The sequence below is a fragment of the Syngnathus scovelli genome, chromosome 16 (assembly GCF_024217435.2).
Source record: "Syngnathus scovelli strain Florida chromosome 16, RoL_Ssco_1.2, whole genome shotgun sequence".
Taxonomy (NCBI): Eukaryota; Metazoa; Chordata; class Actinopteri; order Syngnathiformes; family Syngnathidae; genus Syngnathus; species Syngnathus scovelli.
This window is the reverse complement of record NC_090862.1, coordinates 8,060,532-8,083,935: the sequence shown is the minus strand read 5'-3', so window position 1 is coordinate 8,083,935 and position 23,404 is coordinate 8,060,532. Positions and strand designations below refer to the sequence as shown.

At 48.5% G+C, this 23,404-nt stretch overlaps 2 protein-coding genes and 2 non-coding genes across 4 annotated transcripts; 3 read left to right on the top strand and 1 right to left on the bottom strand.

The window, feature by feature from the left end:
- The first annotated feature begins 337 nt into the window (after nt 1-337).
- rpl3 (ribosomal protein L3) lies at nt 338-4,399 on the top strand. The gene is made up of 10 exons (XM_049743841.1): nt 338-495; nt 909-1,101; nt 1,278-1,446; nt 2,029-2,164; nt 2,503-2,689; nt 3,258-3,418; nt 3,484-3,585; nt 3,667-3,762; nt 3,909-4,028; nt 4,286-4,399. The coding sequence occupies exons 1-10, from the start codon at nt 493-495 to the stop codon at nt 4,328-4,330; spliced, it is 1,212 nt and encodes a 403-aa protein (XP_049599798.1). The 5' UTR covers nt 338-492; the 3' UTR covers nt 4,331-4,399.
- On the top strand, nt 2,330-2,425 carry LOC125984272 (small nucleolar RNA U83B). The gene has a single exon (XR_007486896.1). It is a non-coding gene; the product is annotated as a small nucleolar RNA U83B (small nucleolar RNA).
- LOC125984271 (small nucleolar RNA SNORA54) lies at nt 4,073-4,204 on the top strand. Its single transcript, XR_007486895.1, has one exon. It is a non-coding gene; the product is annotated as a small nucleolar RNA SNORA54 (small nucleolar RNA).
- A 1,759-nt stretch (nt 4,400-6,158) lies between the features above and the next one.
- cacng2a (calcium channel, voltage-dependent, gamma subunit 2a) lies at nt 6,159-23,391 on the bottom strand. Its single transcript, XM_049743843.2, has 4 exons — nt 22,062-23,391; nt 14,956-15,039; nt 10,150-10,290; nt 6,159-7,277 (listed from the first exon to the last, which is right to left on the bottom strand). The coding sequence occupies exons 1-4, from the start codon at nt 22,285-22,287 to the stop codon at nt 6,733-6,735; spliced, it is 996 nt and encodes a 331-aa protein (XP_049599800.1). The 5' UTR covers nt 22,288-23,391; the 3' UTR covers nt 6,159-6,732.
- Nucleotides 23,392-23,404: the final 13 nt, after the last annotated feature.

Here is a 23,404-nt window from a genome sequence, read left to right as displayed (position 1 = left end):
TACAAGCCCAACAAGGAGGTTTTTATCAAACTTAACACCCAGAGATGCAGCGGCTTTGTCATTTGAGGAAAAGTTAAAGAAGTTAAGAATAAATTGTACTGATTAATGATTGGTTTTTTTATTTGACCTATACACCACAATTTCACATAGCCTAATATAAATATAAACAGAATAATTATATTCTTCTAATTAGCAGTGCCAACTATTTAAAATAAATAATTTAGTGCACTTCACAATGTAAGAAAATTGAGCAGGTTTAAGTTATCGTAGGTGTGGCCCTCTGACACAACTCAGGTTTTTCATGTGGCCCCTTGTAAAAACTAGTTGCCCACCCCTGCTCCATAGTGACTCGACGTGGCCACTGTATGTAAATACACTGCCGAAGGCGGGACTTGTGACGCCAACGACGCGTCGTGTCTCGCGATAGTTGCGCCGCCTTATAACTGATCGTAAGCGCCAGGCTAGGTCTCTTTCAATCGGATCGGACACAGAATGGTGAGTAAGCCACTCTGACTGTCTTCACGAAGGCTGGGCAATCCGTCCGCTATCGTTGCCATCCGAGCCTTTAGTTTCTTTCCAGAGCTTAGAACAAATCGTAATCCATTTGAACTGTTATGCTAGGATGAATTTCCTGGCCCTTCGAGAATTATAACTTAGAAAAGAAAAAACTCATGCGAAACGCAAATCATCGTGGCCTAAAATGGCCGCCTTCACTCCATGCTTTACGTTTATAAGAATCACATGTTTGTTAATGAATATAGCTGCAAAATACTTTTATATTTTGCTGTTGTCATTTTGTCAATTGAATGTAGTTACATCCTCACATGCTTACATCGTGGTCCGCCGGTAGCCTGTTAGCCACTCTTGCTTACTGTACAAATAAAGTGACGGTATCTGCTATCTCGTAGTCCCATCGCAAGTTTTCGGCTCCGCGCCATGGCTCCTTGGGCTTCTTACCTCGTAAGAGGAGTCGCCGTCACCGGGGTAAGGCCAAGAGCTTCCCCAAGGACGACCCGAGTAAACCCGTCCATTTGACTGCCTTCCTGGGCTATAAGGCCGGCATGACTCACATCGTCCGTGAGGTGGACAGACCAGGATCAAGTGAGTTCTCTATCATTTTATATAGAATTTTCTTTTGTCAATGATGAAACCAACGACGGGCGGACAGAATGGGCTCAAAGTCCCTTGCTGATTGTCGAGTACTGAGCACATTGTTTAGATGAACTGATTAAATAGTTATATTTTGTGGTGTTTAACTCATGTCAATTTCTTTGCAGAGGTGAACAAGAAAGAAGTGGTAGAAGCGGTCACCATTGTGGAGACTCCTCCCATGATTGTAGTCGGCGTGGTGGGCTATGTGAGCACCCCCCGCGGCCTGCGCTCCTTCAAGACCGTCTTTGCCGAGCACATGAGTGACGAGTGCAAGAGGCGCTTTTACAAAAACTGGTGAGATGTGGCGGTGTGACTTCAGAGCAGTGCTTCTCAATCTTTCTATTGTTTGCTAAGCAGTACAAAACACTTTTATAGGTTTTTTTTTTGCCAGAATTTTATTTGCAATAGCCTATTTTAGCATAAAATTAAGATAATGCTCATGCAAGTAGTTGTCGTCCAGCCGACAAAATGGCCTTTCCCCCAAATTGTAACTTATAATAATCATTTCAACTGCTGTTGTACAACTCACTTTTGGTCCTGCTTTAATACTTGAGAAGCACTGCCTGTGAAATATCAAAGCAGACGTTAGTAGCCCAGTGGAAACCATTTTTTTTTTCCCGTTTTCACTGAGCGATTCTAACAGTTACGGTGCCCCCTGGTGGCAGCTCCGCTCAGGTGCCCCGCGCCCTGATGAGCTCCGGGCTCCTCTGGCCGGTGGAAACTTCTGCTTAGAAGCCGTGCCATGAGCCGAAATCCCCTACTCGGCTGGTTCCGCCCAACTCCTCGATCAGGGCGACCAGTCCGGCGCTGTGTTCTTCCTCTGTCCCGCTGCGGTCATGAAGGGCCAGTCGCCAACCTTGTTGTGCCCGCTGGCAGGTACAAGTCCAAAAAGAAGGCCTTCACCAAGTACAGCAAGAAGTGGCAAGATGAGGAAGGCAAGAAGCAGCTGGAGAAGGACTTTGCCTCCATGAAGAAGTACTGCCAGATCATTCGCATTATCGCTCACACGCAGGTGAGTTTGGAAATGGGCTGAACGACGGCTCGCCTGTTTTTTTTTTTTTAAAGAGATGCTGCCTTGCTTGCCAACAAGCTTGTGATTATATCAAAAAAGGCCACTTGAGTGAGAAACATGGTTACCTGCCACGTTTGAACAAGTGTTGGCAAGTAAGCCAGCGTCTGCAGTCTGTGACGAGACCATAGAACTCCTGCGTCAGGCATGGCGCCTGATGATTCCAGTGAGGATATTTTCTACTGCCTTCCTTCTGAGACTCCGCCTCTCACAAGCAGCTGCTGCTTGCGCTCTCAGGCGGCCAACCTCGCTGATCAGCCTCCTTTTTTATTTGTGGCCAGATGCGTCTGCTGCCCCTGAAGCAGAAGAAGTCTCACCTGATGGAGGTGCAGCTTAACGGCGGTTCCATTGCAGACAAGGTGGACTGGGCCCGCGAGAAGCTGGAGCAGGCTGTTCCCATCGCCAACGTCTTTACCCAGGACGAGATGATCGATGTCATCGGTGTTACCAAGGGACACGGATACAAAGGTGTGTAATCTATCCCTCCAGGTGCTGCAGAGATACTTTAAAGATCTATTTGCAGGCTGTCTTTTACACCTTTCAGTGTTCTCCATTCTATATTGCGTATTTTTTTATCTATTAAATCACATCTGTTGGTGTGGGACAAACCAAACAAGGTAATGGGTGTTGACAAACGGTTTCGCAAATCCGCTGTCTTTATTACTCGGGAGAGACTTTTGTAATCCAAAAAACTCAAGGATGCCGAAGGAGAGAGATCACAATGTTCCGTCCACACAACTCATTGCATCATCCGCCAACATCAGAACCTCAAAGAAGAGCCTAGCAAAATTTCATTTTTCAAGCAGTGTTCCCACGTCTGTGGGCAAAGTCCTGCTTGTTCAAGGATGAGTGTTTCATAAATCTTTTTTTAGTATCGAGAAAGATTGTCCGAAAGACTTCATAGAATATAATGTTAATATAAAAGCAAAAAAGGGGAATTTTTGAATATATGTCTCTTGTAATTGTATGCGGAATGGTCCCCTCTCGCTTGTTGCTAGATGCTCTTTCAACTAACGTTACCTCTGTCTGCATCCAGGAGTGACTAGCCGCTGGCACACCAAGAAGCTGCCCCGCAAGACCCATCGTGGTTTGCGCAAGGTGGCCTGCATTGGTGCCTGGCATCCTGCTCGCGTGGCCTTCTCTGTGGCTCGTGCCGGTCAGAAGGGATACCACCATCGTACCGAGATCAACAAGAAGGTACGTCAGCCTCAAGCTGCACCATTACGATGTCGATGTGCGCTGACTGTTCTGTTGTTGTCAAGATCTACAAGATCGGTCAGGGCTACCACCAGAAGGATGGCAAGCTGGTGAAGAACAACGCCTCCACTGACTATGACCTGTCCAACAAGAGCATCAACCCTCTGGTAAGCACTGACACGTCTTGCAATTCGCGTACATGTCCACAGAAATGTCTCGTGAACATAATCTTGCTCTCCTTCAAACAGGGTGGTTTTGTTCACTATGGAGAAGTCACAAATGACTTTGTTATGATCAAAGGATGTGTGGTTGGAACCAAGAAGAGAGTTCTCACCCTTCGCAAGGTCAGAATGCCATCACTCGCTTTACACATGTAGTTGATGCGCATGTAGAAGTTTATTCTGGAATTTCACTCCAATGGATTTAACCTTTGGGGGATTAGTGAAGATAACATCTACAAACATTAAGGTGGTTTTATTTGTTCTTGTAGTCTCTGCTGGTCCAGACAAGCCGTCGTGCTTTGGAGAAGATCGACCTGAAGTTCATTGACACCACCTCCAAGTTTGGTCACGGCCGCTTCCAGACGGTGGAGGAGAAGAAGGCCTTTATGGTCAGTTGTCGTTTCATGTTTTTCTTGATTCATGTTTGTTGCCCTTGCACTGTTCGTTACCTGGTTCAGCTGTCAGTTTGAGCTCGGGCTCCATTACAGTGCTACATTAACCTCCAATTAGGCAGGGGAGTCGTGGCCTTCTATGCTCACTCCCTGTTCACTTTCTGGAAACACACCCACTGAAATTGTGGACATAATCTTCACTCCAAACTTGTCCTCCTTGACGTCAACCAAGCATGTTTGTCTCTTGTCTGCAGGGACCCCTCAAGAAGGATCGCCTCATCAAGGAGGAGACAGCCTAAAGTCTGCCAGATCTCTGTCTTTCAAGTCTGCAGAATTTAATAATAAAACCAGATGTACTCAAAAACTAACTTGTGGAATTGATTGAAAGGGTGATTAGGAAAAAGTGTCCAGCTTGAAAGAGTCAACTTGGAGTGATTAAATGGTCATTTAAAACTAGACAATTAATTTAGGTTCCAAGAACAAATATAAATAGTTGAAAGATTTAAGTTGAAAATGAATTGGTCACTAAAACAATTTAACAACTTGGAGTGATTAAATGGTCATTTAAAACTAGACAATTAATTTAGGTTCCAAGAACAAATATAAATAGTTGAAAGATTTAAGTTGAAAATGAATTGGTCACTAAAACAACTTAACACAGAGCATAGTGTCTAAAGATGCAAATGTCATTGTGGTGCATTGTGCGTCTCATTGTCACTGCAGATATTTGCAGGCCTGAACTGTGCCATCTGTATTCCAAGCCTGTGCGTGGACACTGCAACCTCCTGTGAGATACCACAAGCCCCCCCCATACACACACACACCATAACCTTCCCAACTAACTCGCACTATTTTTACACTTCGTACCAGCAGTGGGCAGTACTATGCACCAGCAGCTTCATAGCACATTTAGATGTATTACTGTATTGGATGTAATATTGGAAAATTGTCAATGTTTTCATTCACTTGTTGATAAAGGGACTTAGTCAAGTCTCACCAGATTGGAGGAGTCTCGCCCCAATTTTTGAATGCTAGAAAAAGGGCTTTATGTGTGCTGCACATGTAAAGTGTGCACCACTGACCTTTTCGTCGTTCAACTCCAGCTGACCCAACGATGACAAGAACCTGGGGTGAGAGAACAGACAGCAACTGCTTGATGGTCAGCATAAACATCCCACGTGCACACACACGCACGTTTAAATGTTCGAGCCTGCACAATAATGCAAAAACACAAATGCGGCGTAACCACCACCCGCCTGCATTTTATGTGACAATGGTCCTGTGGGGGTGACGTCGCCCTCCGCAAGCTCTCATGAGTCCTCAACCACATGTCCAACAAAGTCACAAAAAGGTCATTGGGCAGTTTCACACTAAGCACAAATGTTTTGATGTCTTTGTGTGCTTCATTGTAGACATCCCTACCCTACACAAGGAAGAGGTCGTCCTTGCGAGTCGCCCAACTCAAAAAGGTACCAACCCACCTGTCAGCATCCTGCTGTTTGTGTTACAAGTCTGCACTCCGCGCCGCTTGCTCCGTGAAGCTTTTAGCACAACCGGGTGGAAACTAAAAGGTGTTTCTTGTTCTTTCTCCTTTTGCCAGCGGCTGCTGCCATTTGTATCATCGCAAGCATGCAGGTCTACTCCACAGCGTTGTTGTTAAGGTGAGTGGTAGTACTACTTGTTGTCTTGGACACTGTCAAAAACTGCTCATTCATGAATCCTGTATGACTGTTTTATGATGTTATGCAAGCCAACCAATTGGCGGGACCCCACGTGGCACCTCACACTGTCACAGAATGGTTAACTTGTTATAGGCTTGTTTCATTTGCTGGAAAATTCTGCCATAGCGCACCCTAGACGAGGCCTGCAATGTGGTAGCATGTAGCATGTTAGCATGAAGGAACCAAAGCCAATAAGCATTCATCATGAGAAACACGCTGTTGATTGATTACCTCCCCCCCCCCCCACTGGGATTGGTGTTTATTCCAAGTTGAAGGATCGTTCGCTTTTGGCACCTTTTTAAAGAGTTTCCAGTTGAAGCTTACAAATCAAAAAGATAAACAAAACATGGCAAAGGCTGTGAGGTTTTTTTAGTTTTGTTTTTTTAAAGAAAGGACATTACGTGTGTATGTGTGCATATATTTATATAGTCATCAAACTAATGTTTAAAAAAAAAATCATTTTTTTGTTTGGTTTGGCTCACAAAAGCATAAAAGAAAAAAAATACAAAAAATACACACAAAATCATAAATAGCTTTTTCCCTTTTGGGATGATTAAAACTCAACTTTGCTGCAATTTTAATAGCATGCACTTTGTTTCGGACTCTCTGGTACGCGTTCACATTTTCAAGTTTTTTTTCTATTAAAAAAATCACAATAGTTTATTATTCTAAGCTTCTAAAAGAGTCACCAACAGCACTTAACTCCTAGTTGTCTTTTTTGCTTCAGTAAAGTAGTCGGTATCTCTTGATTATTCTTATGAATCTTTATAAAAGTAACGTATATTTATATTAATAGTAGCTTTACTAGAAGTTACAGGCCAGGCTGTAACAATTCACAGTTTGAATGCAAAACAATGAGTCCAAAAATAAAGGAGGCGTTTGTCTGGGTGGCTCTGACCTCTTCCGAGCTTCTGGAAGCTTCCGGAGTAGTCATGCAGAAAACATTATGTGTCCTATAGGCGGGGCGGGGTGGTACCCCCTCATACGGGGGTGGTGCGCCGGTTGGCGGCCGCGTTCCCGTGCGCTGAGTCTTTGGCGTCCTTCTGGATGCAGTTGTGCACCTGCAGGAAGTTGTGGTCCCGCTCCGAGTTGTAAGCGGCGTTAGCAGACGGTGCCCCTCCAGACTTGAGGGTGTCGCGCGGCAGCGTGTACATGGAGATCTCGGTGGAGGGCAGCGCGCCGAAGGCCTTGAGGCCCAACGGGGAGGCATCGCGCGAATGCGCCGGGTCCGTGGAGCGCGATGAGGAACGTGAGCGGCGCCGGTAGCGGTAGCGGTAGCTTGGGACCCGGGACACCGCCGAGCCCTGGAGGTAGTCGGTGCCGCGTGTCCCGATCCGGAGCTGCCGGTGGCGGTCGATGAACATGTGCACGGCCAGGACGCCCACCATCTCCGCCATGATGAAGGACAACGCCCCAAAGTAGAAAGACCAGCCGTATGAGTACGAATTCTTTTTGGAGTCGCTCTTGGACGGGTCGCCCGCGTTGGCTGATATGTACACGATGATTCCGATGATGTTGCTCAGGCCTGCGCAAAGCAGAGAACAGAATTCACCAAACAGACTCAGCATGTGGCTTGGAGGTTTTTCTCACAAAGTGATCTGCCCACGGTGAGAGGCGTCGAGCAGGTGTGGGTATACTTATTGCCCCCCGGCTGGGCGCCTGCACATTGGGGTTCACCCCGGTGAACGAGAGGGTAGCCTCCCTCCGCCTTCGGGTGGGGGGACGGGTCCTGACTGTTGTTTGTGTCTATGCACCAAACGGCAGCTCAGAGTACCCACCCTTCTTGGAGTCCCTGGAGGAAGTGCTGGAGAGCGCTCCTTCTGGGGACTCCATCGTTCTACTGGGTGACTTCAATGCTCACGTGGGCAATGACAGTGAGACCTGGAGGGGCGTGATTGGGAGGAACGGCCCCCCGATCTGAACCCGAGCGGTATTCTATTATTGGACTTCTGTGCTCGACACGGATTTTCAATGATGAACACCATGTTCAAACATAAGGGTGCACTTGGCACCAGGACACCCTAGGCCGCAGTTCGATGATCGACTTTGTAGTCGTGTCATCGGATTTGCGACCGCATGTTTTGGACACTCGGGTGAAGAGAGGGGCGGAGCTGTCAACTGATCACCACCTGGTGGTGGATTGGCTCCGATGGTGGGGGAAGATGCCGGTCCGACCTGGCCCACCCAAATGCTCTGCGAGGGTCTGCTGGGAACGTCTGGCAGAATCTCCTGACGCAAAACCCGGGCGTGGGAGGAGTTTGGTGAGGCCATGGAGAATGACTTCCTGACGGCTTCGAGGAAATTCTGGTCCACCATCCGGCGTCTCAGGAGGGGGAAGCAGTGCAACGTCAACACTGTTTACAGTGGGGATGGCGTGCTGCTGACCTCGACTCGGGACGTCGTGAGTCGGTGGGGAGAATACTTCGAAGACCTCCTCAATTCCACCTACACGCCTTCCATTGAGGAAGCAGGGCCTGGAGACTCTGAGGCGGATTCTCCAATCTCTGGGGTCGAAGTCACTGAGGTAGTTAAAAAACTCCTCGGTGGCAAGGCCCCGGGGGTGGATGAGATCCGCCCGGAGTTCTTAAAGGCTCTGGATGTTGTGGGGCTGTCATGGCTGACACGCCTCTACAACATTGCGTGGACATCGGGGACAGTGCCTCTGGATTGGCAGACTGGGGTGGTGGTTCCCCTCTTTAAGAAGGGGGACCGGAGGGTGTGTTCCAATTACAGGAGAATCACACTCCTCAGCCTCCCCGGTAAGGTCTATTCAGGGGTGCTGGAGAGGAGGGTCCGTCGGGAGGTCGAACCTCGGATTCAGGAGGAGCAGTGTGGCTTTCGTGCTGGCCGTGGAACAGTGGACCAGCTCTACACCCTCGGCAGGATCCTCGAGGGTGCATGGGAGTTCGCCCAACCAGTCCACATGTGTTTTGTGGATTTGGAGAAGGCGTTCGACCGTGTCCCTCGGGAGGTTCTGTGGAGGGTGCTTTGGGAGTACAGGGTGCCGAGCCAACTGATAAGGGTGGTTCGGTCCCTGTATCACCGATGCCAGAGTCTGGTCCGCATTTCCGGCAGTAAGTCGGATTCGTTCCCAGTGAGGGTTGGACTCCGCCAAGACTGCCCTTTGTCACCGATTCTGTTCATAATTTTTATGGACAGAATTTCTAGACGCAGCCGAGGCGTTGAGGGGGTCCGGTTTGGGGACCTCAGCATCACGTCTCTGCTTTTTGCAGATGACGTGGTGCTGTTGGCTTCTTCAGGCCGTGATCTCCAGCTCTCGCTGGAACAGTTCGCAGCCGAGTATGAAGCAGTCAGGATGAGGGTCAGCACCTCCAAATCCGAGTCCATGGTCCTCGATCGGAAAAGGGTGGAATGCCCTCTCCGGATCGGGGATGAGATCCTGCCCCAAGTGGAGGAGTTCAAGTATCTTGGAGTCTTGTTCACAAGTGAGGGGAGGATGGAGCGCGAGATCGACAGGCGGATCGGTGCAGCGTCGGCAGTAATGCGGACCCTGTACCGGTCCGTTGTGGTGAAGAGAGAGCTGAGCCAAAAGGCAAAGCTCTCAATTTACCGGTCGATTTACGCTCCTACCCTCACCTATGGTCACGAGCTATGGGTCGTGGCCAAAAGAACGAGATCCCGGATCCAAGCGGCCGAAATGAGTTTTCTCCGCAGGATGTCCGGGCTCTCCCTTAGAGATAGGGTGAGAAGCTCGGTCATCCGGGAGAGACTTGGAGTAGAGTCGCTACTCCTCCACGTTATCAGGATGCCTCCTGGACGCCTCCCTGGGGAGGTGTTCCGGGCATGTTCCACCGGTAGGAGACCCCAGGGACGACCCAGGACGTGCTGGAGAGACTATGTCTCTCAGCTGGCCTGGGAACGCCTTGGGATCCCCCGGGATGAGCTGGATGAAGTGGCAGGGGAGAGGGAAGTCTTGGAGTCCCTCCTAAAGCTACTGCCCCCGCGACCCAACCCCGGATAAGCGGAAAAAGATGGATGGATGGATGGATGATCTGTTCTACCTGTGAAGTTCAAATTGTTTGTAAAGGTTTTGGTCACAATTTAAGATCAAATCTGCCGAGCGATGGCTTTAAAAATGTCTATACCACCGTGAATAGCGCTGAGGCAAGATATTTCAAGATGTATCGTTATTGCTCATGTAATCAATAGTTGCGAGCAAGATGACCAGTTTATGTATTTCATGTTCCTGCAACCTCCGGCCAGTTGGTGGCGCCAATGCACCAATAAACCCAAAAGAAGAAGTATCTTTTAACTCAAGCAAATAGCTTGCGGTGCTTAAACTGCTTTTCCCAGCTGGCAACAGAAGCTGGAATATGATGAGGTTGAGCTTTAGAGTGCGATTGAGTGTGTTTTGGGCTCAAAGTTTGAGAACGGACCTGCAGACACAAAGAAGATCCCCGCGCTGAGGATGATGTTGTGTCTGGACTTGTAGAACTCACTGGCAGCTATGCACAGACCTCCCATAAAGAGCAGGATGACGCTGAGGATGGGGAAGATGCTAGACGCTCTCACTGCGCCTGCAAACAAATACAAGACACAAACAACTTGACCTCCTGAGACTAGGAACCACTCGTGTCTAAATTCAGTTCCAGCTGGTATCGCAGACCCTTTTGAAGGTGCTTCTGAGACTTTGTGCTCATGTTGATACTTATAATGGATTGGGTTGTTCAATAAAACTGATTTCTTAGAGTTCCTCGACACAGAAGGTCCAGGAAGAACTTCCTGGAACTTTTGGTGTAAATATACGTACTCAAGGTAGAAGGAGGAGGGAGAAGTAAAAAAACAAAAGCAGATTAGTATCCATCTCGGCATGTGTGTGCGCACACCCCAATCAACTCCCCGTCAGGGCTGTGAAATACTCCATCAACACAAGGACGTATACTTTGTGTATGAGGACATTATGTAATGGCACTTCTGGGTACGCAGCAGCGTTGATGGTGGGCGGGCGGGCTGGCGGCCGGACGCCGCGGGGCTCTGGCACGTATTGTATGCCCGGCGGGCCGCGGCGCAGGAGCCACCGCGTCCTTCAAACGTCATCCGACATCATCATTAGCGCAGCGGCTAATCGCTAACGCGAGTAAAATGGTGACGTTGGGGTCAAAAGAGTCGCTGAGCTAACTTGGCAGCCATAAAACGGAATCGAATATCAAGGGGCCTGTTTTGGGAGCCAAGCGCACGTGTGCTCGGTGTCACTTTGCCTTCATTTGATTCATAATTGCATCCCAGCGCCAAAAAGAGTTGGACACAGTACAGTGCTGCAAATTTATGTTTGATCCTTGCTTCTTTTTTAACACACATGGTGGAATAAGCCAAACGTAAGCTGACAGATAATTCCAAGTGATCTTAAAACAGCACAAAGTGGAATGAAGCCCGAATGTCATTCAAAAAGTTCTAAACCTTACCCAGAAAAAAAGACCTACATTGCTGACAGTGCTATCAGTTGTCTCACTTTTGCACTGTGTAAAGAAAACATTTCTGAGAAAATAAGAAAAATATTTGAAGATATTTAAAAATATAAGTCAGCAGCTGAAATTCAAGGAATGAGTCGAGCTACTGAAGAAAACTGCCCTTGCTTGATTGGCAGGTGGCTACTTAATTTCTTTCTCCTGCTGAGACAACGAAGCCCACCAGACGGGAGGATTTCCCGTGCCCGCCCCGCCGCAAAACAAACACGGCATCCCGTTCCCGTTTGCCTCTTCAGATGAGGTGCGTCGTTGACTCGGTGACCCACATTTCGTAAGACGATGATAGGGGAGATTCAGAGTGAGTCACTGACTAACGCATGCGTGCACATAGTAAGCCCCCCCCCCCCACACTGGACGGTTACCGCCAGCTGCGTATTGATCCACGCAACTAATGACAAACATGGCGACCCGTGGGCTCATATTGTGTGACACTGGCATGGTGCGACACCTGTGTTACTTATTGTTGACAGAAAAGGATACATTATGGTTTCAAACTAGGGTTTCAAACAAAGGTTAGCGTTTCGAATTAGTTAGTGCTTCAAACCTGGGTCAAACACTAGGGTTAGTGTTTCAAATTAGGGTTAGCGCTTCAAAGTGGGGTCAAAAACTAGGGTTAGTCTTTCAAATTAGGATTAGCGTTTCAAAATGGGGTAAAAAACTAAGGTTAGTGTTTCAAATAGGGTTAATGTTTGAAATTAGGGTAAAAAACTAAGGTAAGTGTATTAAATTAGGGTTAGCGCTTCAAACTGGGGTCAAAAACTAGGGTTTGCGTTCCAAATCAGGGTCAAGGGGTTTAAAAACTAGGGTTAGCTTTCCAAATTGGGGTCAACAGGTTCAAAAACTAGGGTTAGCGTTCCAAATCGGGGTCAAGGGGTTAAAAAACTAGGGTTAGAGTTCCAAATCAGGGTCAAAGGGTTTAAAAACTAGGGTTAGAGTTCAAAATCGGGGTGAAAGGGTTCAAAAATTAGGGTTAGTGTTTCAAATTAGGGTTAGTGCTTCAAAGTGGGGTCAAAAACTAGGGTTAGCGTTTCAAATTAGGGTTAGCGCTTCAAACCGGGGTAAAAAACTAGGGTTTTGGCAGTTAGAGTTTCAAACTCGGGTTAAGGTTTCAAAGTAGGGTTGGTGCTTGCAGTTGATCAGAGACTATCCGCCAGTATTGATGAGTTGTTGCATTGCCATCACCCTGCGGCCCCAAAGCAGACTGGACGCTGGCCTCAGCTGGCCTGATAAAATTGACGGGTCTGGGCCTGACACGCAGGAACTGCTCGGGTTGCCTGCGTGAAATCTATGATATGCTGATGCCACCTTGTCTCCTAGGCAACAGATGGCCCACAGTCACTGGGCAATAAATTAAAACACATTTTCTCTTCCTGTTTGACCTTAAAGTTGACATGCCTAAAACTTGCATGCCTTATAAAATGCATCTGAAGTTAAGTGGGAAATCATACGCTCTCTTGTTTTTAACATTGCTCTAAGTTCTACTGGGTTTTACTTTTACCAGTCTAGTTAAAATGAAAACATTTCATACAATTTCTGCAGAAAGTTTACATTTTCTAGTTTTTCAAATAAAAGACGAACACTTTTGCAAACTTTATTTTCTTAGCATGACCAAGTATTGCGCAAGACAGCAGCACTTCTCTCCCTATGATGGGCGTCTTCGCTTTTGTGAAGAGACTTCTTACATAACGGGGCGTTTCTTTTTGCCTCCTCCTTGTCTTTCTCATCTTCCTCTTCATCGTCGTCGTCGTCCTCGCCCGGCGGAGTAGTGCATGATGGGATCTCACACACGCCATCATCTAAAAAGCCACTGGCGCTTCGGTGCGCCTCAGCTGCCTTACATAAGCCCGGCTGGAGCGGCAAAGGGCCACGCGACAAGCACGCACGCAAAGACACACACGCGCACATGCGCCGACACACACCCGGGCTCTTTGTAGCGTGTGCATGAGTGTCAGACTCCTTTTATGAAATGTCGTATCCTGAGACATGTGACATCATTATTTTGCATATAGTGTGATTTCATTTTTTAAATGACATGATGTATGATGTGACACCATGTTTAGTGTGTGACATTGGTAGCAGGATTTATGTATAGTATGATTTGTTTTTCATGACATGATGGGCACCATGTGAGTGAAATTTTCCCCATTTTGATTCCATTTTCAAAAGCGAGACAGAGGAAAGCTGTAAGCGTGTGTCTTGTGTGTGTGTGTGTGTGTGTGTGTGTGTGTGTGTGTGTGTGTGTGTGTGTGTGTGTGTGTGTGTGTGTGTGTGTGTGTGTGTGTGTGTGTGTGTGTGTGTGTGTGTGTGTGTGTGTGTGTGTGGGCAGATCAGCGTTTGGTTGGTGCCTATTTTGACTCCTCGCCACGAAATGTGGCGACATCGGCGGTGCGCCCCCCCTCCATTTTTGGCCATGTGTGATGTCACTTCCGGGCGGGCCTTCACCTGGAGTGACATGCCGAGCGTTGCGTAATGGCAGAGGAGGAAAAAGAGGAGGAGGATAATGAAGAGGAGGAGGCCACCTTGCTGGTCATTGTGTAAATGATTATCATATGATTTTCTTCACAACATTGACACGTAGAACTAAAATGTCATTTTTTTGACATGATGTCATGACCTCCTTTTTAATTTGACATGATTGCATGAGTTTTAATGTGGCATGATGTTTAAGCTCGGCTGCACTGATGTTTAGCATAGCATGATTTGAATGACAAGATATATATGACTGCATTTTTAATGACGTTATGGATGGATGGACTCTGTGTGTGTTGTGCGATGACACTCGCCGGCGTCCTGACATGAAAGTGATGGCAGCCTGACCCACATAAAGAAGGAGGCTGAAATATTTATGGATGCCAGTGTCCTAATTGGCCAGCCACTGGGAGCTCTCTCGTCCAATCAGGGTGCGGTCGGAGGGGTTAAGGTCCGCTGTCATCGGCGCCGCTGCCGCCGCTGTTCTTAGCATCATTAGCGCCGCTGTTAGCCTACTCTGGCGTATCCAGATGGGCAGCCAGCGCTCAGAGCACAAAGTCAAACCGTCTAATTGGCGGCGCTTCAGCTAGCAAATTTGCACGCACAGCTACCAACCACAATTTGCAAGGACTGTCATTTTTTAAATGTTTTCAGACAACAAACAAACAAAATTGAGACCACTTCAAAGTTTGTTGCTAAACTATCAGGTCCCTATTTTCATGCCAAGCGCAAGTCTAGCACAGTGGTGCAAGCAAAGCACATTGATGCAACTGCCACTTGAAGATGACGGCCTTTGACCTCTGATCATGCGTGAAACAAACCCCTAATTAGCAGTGACGCAGCATTGGAAAGATGGGGAACGAGAAAAAAGCGGGGGACCAAGCACGGCAAAAGGCAGGCTACCGATCCTACACCTTTCAAAACAGACCCCGTCGCCATGGTAACAAACACCCGAGCCGCATGGGGACGGTAACCACGGTGACAAGCTCCTGAGTTGCGCAAAGCCGCCCGCCGCGAAGCCGTTAAGAAGTCTGCGCGAAAGGGGCCGCTGTCTTGTTTGCACACGGCGCAGTAATCAATGGACACAGTGTTGACTGACTGGAGTGTAACACACACGCCAGCGAGCGAGCAAGCGGCGGCCAAGCGCCAACCTGGCATCCAACGCCGGTCGCAAACACAGCCAACAAGCGCCGCACTTTCCGGTAAAAGTCAAGCTAAGTGTGTTCGCGCGTGCGCGTGCATACTCACGCAGGAAGTACTCGGACGGGTCGGCCTCGTAATCCGTGTCCTCGGGGAAGTGATCGATCTGTTTGCACATGCCCTTGAAGTTTCCTGGGAAGGCAAAAATGGGAAAGACGTCAACAACAACAAGTGCTGATGAGCTTTTTCTTGATACCACTTGTTCTTATCGTTTTATTTTCCTGATTGGCTGAAACGGCCTTATTGTGTACGGCACTTTTCGCACAACACACTTGTGGGCAGGAGGTGGCGACGTGTAAACAGTGGCGAGCTGGAGTGCCGCCAAACGGACGCTGATCTCGTTTGGCCGACACCTCCGCTAGTGGCATCCGATGCCGACTTTGTTCTGTACAAATCCCGATGAGGTCAGTGAAGGCAACACGCTACACGGTTTGTTCTCAGTTTCTGCCGATGAAATTTTGGAATTCACTTCACAGGCTTGTTACGAAAATAATTCAAATAAAACATAAGAAATATTGATTTTCGCAGTTTGTGCACGTACATCTTGGCCAAAGGGTGAACTCGTCCGCTGATTAAGAGGGCAGATTTTGATTGCCATGGCAACAGGATTGTGTGGGGAGGGGGACCCCCATGGTGATGAGCACATGGACATTAGAGGGGGAAATCCATGGCTGTGATGGCCACCTGGCAACCATCTCCTCCATGGTTGGAGACAGGATTTTTTTAAGCCAACTTCACACACACTATAAAAATCATTGTAGTGCAGCCCACAATTTAAAAAGGTTTCCATCCACAGGTAGTGTTGCGACCGAGAGAAGAGCGAGAGGAGAGGCCTGGATTCTTTTTGAAGGGCAGAGCTGGACAAGCCTGCAGCTTTGAAGCACATCCTCCAAAACGCTGCACTCTCACTTGCATGTTCAAGTGGACGCAATCTGAGCCATTTGCGACGCTTTGAGCACCAAAAAACACAATTTGGACTTTGTTTTTGGCTCCATTCGCTTTCATGGGGGGGAATCCGTGGCTGTGATTGCGATTTTTTTTGTCTACTAAAACAAATGGAAGAAATCATCCATCCATCCAAAGTCATAAGCATGTTCTGTGAGACGACTGAGTGGTCACACCACCTCATCCTCAGACATTCGCTTCCACTCAAGTGTGGGATAAATTCAAAGCCACCCCCCCTAAAACGTTGCGTGAATGAACTATGTGCTAACCCTATGCCCTCATGTCCACTCTTGTCCATGCAGCCATAAAACTCTCCACCAGCAGCACAGAAGTGGAGGGGGAGCAGTGGTGGTGAAGCATGTGGAGTTTGGCCAAAAGTATTGAAACACAGCACTGACACAAGCTGTGTCCCAATACTTTTGCCCATAGAACAAAAGTTCTCTTTCTTTCTACCGCCAACCAGTTACCTCCAAACACGACGGGTAACCTCTGGGACGTGGCTAAGCGTTATGCAAGTGAGCCACGGGAGACATGACCAATCTGTATTCGACCATCGCATCGTCAGAAGGAGCACATTGAAAAAGTCAAGTGAGAGTTGCAGGAGGCGGAGAAACGCTGCCTTCCTGTTTATCTCACAGCTTCCGAGCAGGTGGGATGAAAAACAAGTCCTGCGAGACAACCGGGCCTGCCGCTGTCATCAAACATCAGCCAGACAAAAAGCTTGATGAGACACCAACAGATGCATGATGGGAAAGGTAAATGGAGGGGGAGGGAGGTCACTGAGTGGGAGGAGAGGAAATGTCGGAGAGATTCAGGGCCACTTCACTTTAGTGATTCCGGTGGGTGGAATTCTCACAAACTTTCCAGGCGGACGCTGAATGCGTCACCGGCCAGATAGACCCCCACACCCACCACCACAACTACCCTGCGCTCCCTACGGCAGCTGTTGCCATGTGGACATCACTTTGGTTACCATGGTAACAGCTTGCGAGGAGGTGGGGATCACATGGTGCATCTGTACCCAGGGGTCTGATAACTAGCCACAACACACACACACGCACATATATTCACACGAACAAGACACACACGCACGTTCTAATGGCGTTCACGCGTGTCCCATGTTGCCCCCCTCCCGCCCCTTTTTATCGGGCAATGAAGCTCCCCTAATGGGCGTATTCATCTTGATAATCACAGCGTATTCATTGGTCTAATCACCGCATTCATCTTGATAACGTCCCGTCCAGGCAGCGAGGAATGACCCCCCCCCCGACGTACCACTATCAGTCTATGCGTAACGAGGCCACGCTTCAGCAGGGGGCCAGTGAAAACACGCCATTGCCATGGGTTTGCAGTCGAGGAAGCAAACAACGCAACGTTACCATTTGAGCTAACTGTTAGCATGTTTGTTAGCCACCGAAAGAGTCCACGGGCAAAAGTATGGGGATGTAATTCTGCCCAAGAGAATTGGAAGGTGATAAAAATTGGACTCTCTCTTTATCTTCCGCCCTCTTGCCGGGTCATAGGTCAATCATTTAATGAGTGACATGATGGGGTGACTTGTTCTTCATACACTAATATTTGGTGACTTTTTATTGGTGAGTGGACACATCAATGAGATCAGTACTTCCGAAGGTGGATTGTTGCCAGGTCACCTTGGCTCCCGCATTCTGTCAAAAGTGTCCGAAAAAAAAGGGGGGGGGGGATGCTTTGCTGTCAGCGTAAAAGGCGGCTTAGCGTGGCTTTCAAGCTGACGCAGCGTGACTGCAACACATTGAAGGTGTCTTTGCCGCACGCCGCTTGTGAATTAAACATTAGGGAGCTAACGACAAAGCAAGGCCCGGCGGCCGCCGGGTCAACCGTCCTTTCAAAGGGATGACCAGCAGACCACCTGTGTCCCCTCCCCCCCAATCAGCAGCAGAAGTCACTTTGAGCCAGAAGTCAATTAAGAAGTAATGTCAATGTAAATGAAGATGAGTTAAAGAGCCAGAGAGAACAAAATGGTGGCCTTTCACACTTGGCGGACACGCTCTGATCACATGACAAACAGATTCAGCCTGCCGTTATGCTTTCAAAAAAGTGTAGTAATTCCACTAACGAAGATTTTCATCGAGTGAGATGTGGAGCACCATTTTTGCCTGCGCTCACACTTTTCCTTATCTTTGAAAAAGGCCTCAAAGTAAAGTTTGAAAAGATTCCGCCGCCGTGCCCTACGCGCTTGTTCCTGAAAAGTGCCAAGCTCAGCACAGGCACAGGCGTGGCTGATAAGCTCATTGGCCGAGATAACAAAAGTCTTTGCACAAAGACGAATGCGGACCCCGCGAAAGGCAAACCGCCGATGGTTTAGCGTTAAAACTCCCAGCATGCACTTCTCGTCCTCCCATTGGCTGGTGCCCAACGCCACGTTGTCCGGAGAACGAACACACGAGCAACTTTGCAGCCTTGCTCAGAGGGTATCTCGTCTTTTTTTTTTCTGCCTCCCATTTAAAAAAGAGCAGATAAGAGCCATGCTGTCAAAGTCACCTTCCTCCATCTTTGCCAATTACCGCACCTTCGCTGAGGTGCAAAAAAACTGCAGCCAAAGCCCAAAGACAGTGGTGCAAAAAGTTGACGCTGCGGCTTCACCGCTGTGGATTACGAGTTGTGACATTGACTTGTACGCCGCGAGGCTCTTTTTACGCTTTCATGTGATGACCAGTCAAACCCTGGCAAAGACGTTAGCATTAGCGATTAGCACTCAACGCTGCACTATTTGGATCCACGCTTCAATTGCTTTCAGACACTCGCTACACAGCGGCAAGTGAGTGTTCACAGAAGCTAACCTTTAGCCAATTAACGGCCTGTCGCTAACGACCAACAGCTAACGCTACACTCGCATTCTGACCCAGCCTCTTAAAGCCACACACGCATTCAAAGTGGTGGCCCGCCACACACAAACACACATTTTAACAAACTCTACAAGCTCCTCATCCTTCCACGGAAGAACTAATTTGTGGTTATTGATCTCCGGTGAGCAGGAGAAGGAGGAGAAGTGGCGTGAGCGAGGGTCAAAAAGGTGTGCGAGTGTGTTAGGGGGACACATCCAGTATTCAGTGTGGCGCTTCGCTGCGGTTCTTTTTTTTTCTTCTTGCTAATCTTTAATGTAGGAAGAAAACGCCGATGGTTGCAGTGTGGCTGCGTCAAAGCGCAGTCCCCCCCCACCACCACCACCACTGTGGCAATTGTCAATTCAGTGAGTGTCCACATGTCATCTCCTCTTTGCTTATAAACAAAGACAAGAAGATACTAGGCATGGCACGATACTCGGGTTTGGTACAATGCGCCGTTATGGAGGACAGCTTTTCAAGTGCATTGGGTGTGTGATGGCATGCATGCCTGTTGTGTGTTCTACCACTCACCAAAAATGTCAACTCACTAAAAGTAGGCCATCAAGGCCACAATAAGAATAAAAGACAAGAACACACACGTTCTAATGGACTAGCCAAAATGTCCACACAAAAAGAAAAGAACATAAACACACACGTCTATAAAGTTAATGAGCAAAGTGGTGTGTGTGCGTGAGTGTGTGCGTGCGTGTAAGTGTGTGAGCGACCTTGCGGCATGTGACAGTTGAGTGAAGGCGTGCGCTGCGGCTCCTTCAAAATGTGTCGTCCCACTCAACTAACGACCGATGATCAATTATGGTGAGCCATAATGCCAGAAAACGAGACTTGCTGATGATGTCATCGCCACGGAATTATGAGGCAAACGCTCAAATGTGGAGAAGAGCGACACATTACAGTTAGCTTACATTCTAGAAAGCATTGGGACACCCACAGAAAGCTATAAGTGAAGAGGAGGGCAAATGTATTGGGGCAGAGTTTGGAATAAAAGCCAGTGCAATTAAAATAATAAAGGTATTAAGATACCTACAGACAGTGAAAAAGTATCGAGACATTTTCAGGCAGTGAAAGTGAGGAAAACAAGTTTTATAATTAAAAGAATTGGGACACCTTCAACAAGTATTGGAACACCAAATGGGATGGAAAGGGCTGTCCTGATACTTTTGACCGGGTACGTTGCTGCTTGTGTCATCCTCGTGGTGATGATGACGGTGATGATGTAACCCTATGACACATGAGAGGCGCACACGCTGACTCCACACCAGCGCCGGGCGGGAGAAAATGTCACAGCAACAATACAGTCACATCCAGTTACATGCACACACGCACACACCCGGTCATTTCCAGGTGAAAAATGCTCCCTGTTGCCGCCTCACACTGCTGTTTCTGCTGCGATCATGAGCGCCTTGTCGTCCTGGAAAGCGATCTGAGCCAGCCACGCTGCTACTCATTAAAAATTCATCCTCTACCCCAGCACCACTACGCTGGCATGGCGTGCCCACACACACACGCACGCACACACACACACACATGCACACTCACACACACATACACGGAGAGGGCGTGAACAGTCACACTGGACTGGAAATGACATCATCCAACAAATTCCCGGACTGGCCCACATTCCATCTCACGGTGAGCGCCAGTCTTTCCCAGAACTGCGCAACTTCCCGTACACATCCCGCTTATGAAACGCTCGCACTGTGACAGCGAAAACAATGACGCAAATCAGCGAGCTTAGTGCTAACCCACAATGCAAAACGGCATCGAGCCACTAAGGAGAGTAGCATCCATGTTGAACCATTAAACAGCAGAGGGAACAGCCAAACATTTGCTAATCTATTCTTTATCCTCAGCAGAGAACGACTAACGTTATGGCAGCTAACTGAGCAGAAGTGACCGCCTTCTTTGTGAATGTACAAACTGTCTAAGCAATTGTCTGTTTTTACATTTTGTGTTTTTTTTTAATGCTCTCATGTAATTATCGTGCCATGAAGACTTCTCTTGCTAGCAAATGTTGACGTGCTCAGAAAAGACGGCGAGTTGAAGTGCACTGGAGGGCCTCTACTCCGCGGTGATGCCACTCTGTGATTACATACAACCAAGTGGTCGCCACAATGGACACATAATTACCGGCGGGCTCGTCTCCGATCGTGGCGCGGCGGCGTTGCACTTCAGCCGAGGAAACCCGGCAATCACATGCAAACGCCGGAGATGCTTTGCACTGAGGGAAAGGAAAGTCATAATCGGGGGGCTGTTAACAGATGGAGGCCAGAGTGAGGTCGACTTATTCACTAACTCTGACGATGAGGGTGATACGCTCTAGTTGGCTCAGGAGTGTTTTTTGCACTGTGCTGTTATTTGACCGTCAAGTTAACTTTAGCATACACATGATTTAGCTCACAATACCGTCTCAACCATACTAATATCACCATACGCCCAAGATATGATAATCGCTATGTTAGTTGCTACACTGGAGACTATTCACTATGCTAATCACTAGTTGCTAAGCTACTTGCCAGTTACTTTACTAATTGGAACACTCGTTGTTAGTGTAGTCGCTACACTGATGGAAGCGTTTATGCGAGTCACTATGTTAGTCACTAGTTGTTACTGTAGTTGCCACACAAGTGCTTCACTATGCAAATGGGGTCCCGAGTGGCTATGCTAGTCACTGCAGTAGTTGCCACAGTGGCTAGTCCCTGTTGGTTTGTGGCCAGTGGCGTTTGGCTGCGCGCTCACACAAGGCAGCAGCATTGTGTCCCCATTGATTTGTTCTGTGCACACAACAACACAACTGGTGGGAATCAAACACGCAGCCTCGGGTCACAGGATTACACCACTCACACTTCTCACAAAAAGTCTGTCAAGAACAGAATTGATTTTGACTTGAGTCCAACACAAGCAGGTTTGTTTGACCCCAGAACTTTTAACAATCGGCCCTTTGGCCCAAAAGACAAAGGTCCTCTGCATCCAAATTCCTGCCGTTTAGATCGTTTTTCCCACCCCCAAAGTTTTCTACAAATGTTAGCAGTCCTTAGCAAGGCTGTTGTGAACGAGAGTGGGCCGATTCCACTTGGATCGTTTTCAAGTGGATCCGGTTTAGGAAACTGGAGATGATAAAAGTACCATTACTGCAGCCGTATCAAACTTTTAGCCACTCTCCTGCAAAACGAATAGACTTGGGGCTTTGATAAATGACCCCAAAAGTCAATTTCCCACCTAAAGTTCAGGAGGTTCTTTCAATAACACTCCCCTCCAAACGTTGCTCGTTGTGGTGCTTGGTTTTGACTTGGGGTCAGCCTATGGACGTGCCGGCCAGGGACTTACCTTCCAGGCAGCAGGTCCTCCAGAGCCCCGAGTGCGTCATGACCTCCTCGTTCTTCTTGCTGGTTTCGTTGTCGTTGCCGCTTTTGCTCCTGCAGACCCCTCGCGAGTAGAGCCAGTAGTCGGTGCCCACCGCAATGGTCATGAGGCTGAAGGCCGCGAAGGCGCCCACCGTGGTCAGCAGCATCTGCACTCCGCGGTCGAACAGGCCCATGTTTCCGCATTCCATGAAAGGGGGACCCCCTTTCCGCTTGATGTACAAGAAGTAAATATTTGACGGCGTGCGGGACTTCAGCCAGGCGGAAAACGAGGAGGACAGGGACGAGGGACGAGGACGAAGAGGAGGAGGAAGAGGACGACGATGAGGCGCCAGGAGCCTTATGGTTGCGTTTGGATGAGGACCAGCCAGCAGAGAAAAAAAACGACGAGCAGGATGGGGAAAAGATGGAAATCCTCTCTCTCTCTCTCTCCTCTTTATCGGCCTTTTCCAAAATAAGAATAAAAAAAGAAGCAGCGCAAACTGAGCTTGTGCAGCCAACCTGTTTGTCCGCTTACACGCACGTCAAAGCCGGCCAATAAATCACCGTTGAAATGCTGCACCTGTCAAGCCCTCGCGACGTATAAAGCAGGCCAATCGAAGCAAAAATGCATTCATTGCATAAGGAAAAAAACGCTTGATTCGTTTCCTCTTTTCCTCTCAAGTCCTCTCAGGCCCGAATTCAACGTAAAAAATGCATTCATTGCATTGGGCAAAAATAATCAGGAAGAAAACAAAAATCTAATTTCAATCAAACGATTGGCCTTTTTCCTAAAATTCTGGTCCTCCGTTTCCATATGGAGCCCTAGAGCCGGGTCGAGGCTTCTTTCCGCCGGGAGTGGGGGTCTGCGCTCACCACGCGGGGATCCGGGGGCAGCGGGGGGGCGTCCGGCCAGCCAAGCCGACCATCACTCGACATGCGGCGGGCGGGAGGTGGGCGACGAGTCGGCGATATGAGCGCGGCTTCTCCTTGATCCTGCTCCGGCCGGATGATGATCCGGTCGGCCACCCAGGACGAGCCGCTAGGCGTCAAAAGCCTCCTACTGCGTGTTGGGGAAGTGCATGCATGCCTCCTTTCCTCTCTTCCTCCTTCTCTTCCTCCTCCTCCTCTTCTTCTTCTTCTCCTTCTTGCTTGGAAGATGTCACGATGTTGAACACATGGAGCTCGTCGATGTGCAGCCTGAGCTCCTCCGCTGCTTTAAAGAGGCCCACGGTTGTGCGTGCGTGCGTGCGCGCTGCAGCAGCAATGGCTGGCTCGGCGAAGATGTTACGCCAACATTTTTAATTGGCATTGCGTGGGGGGGGGGGG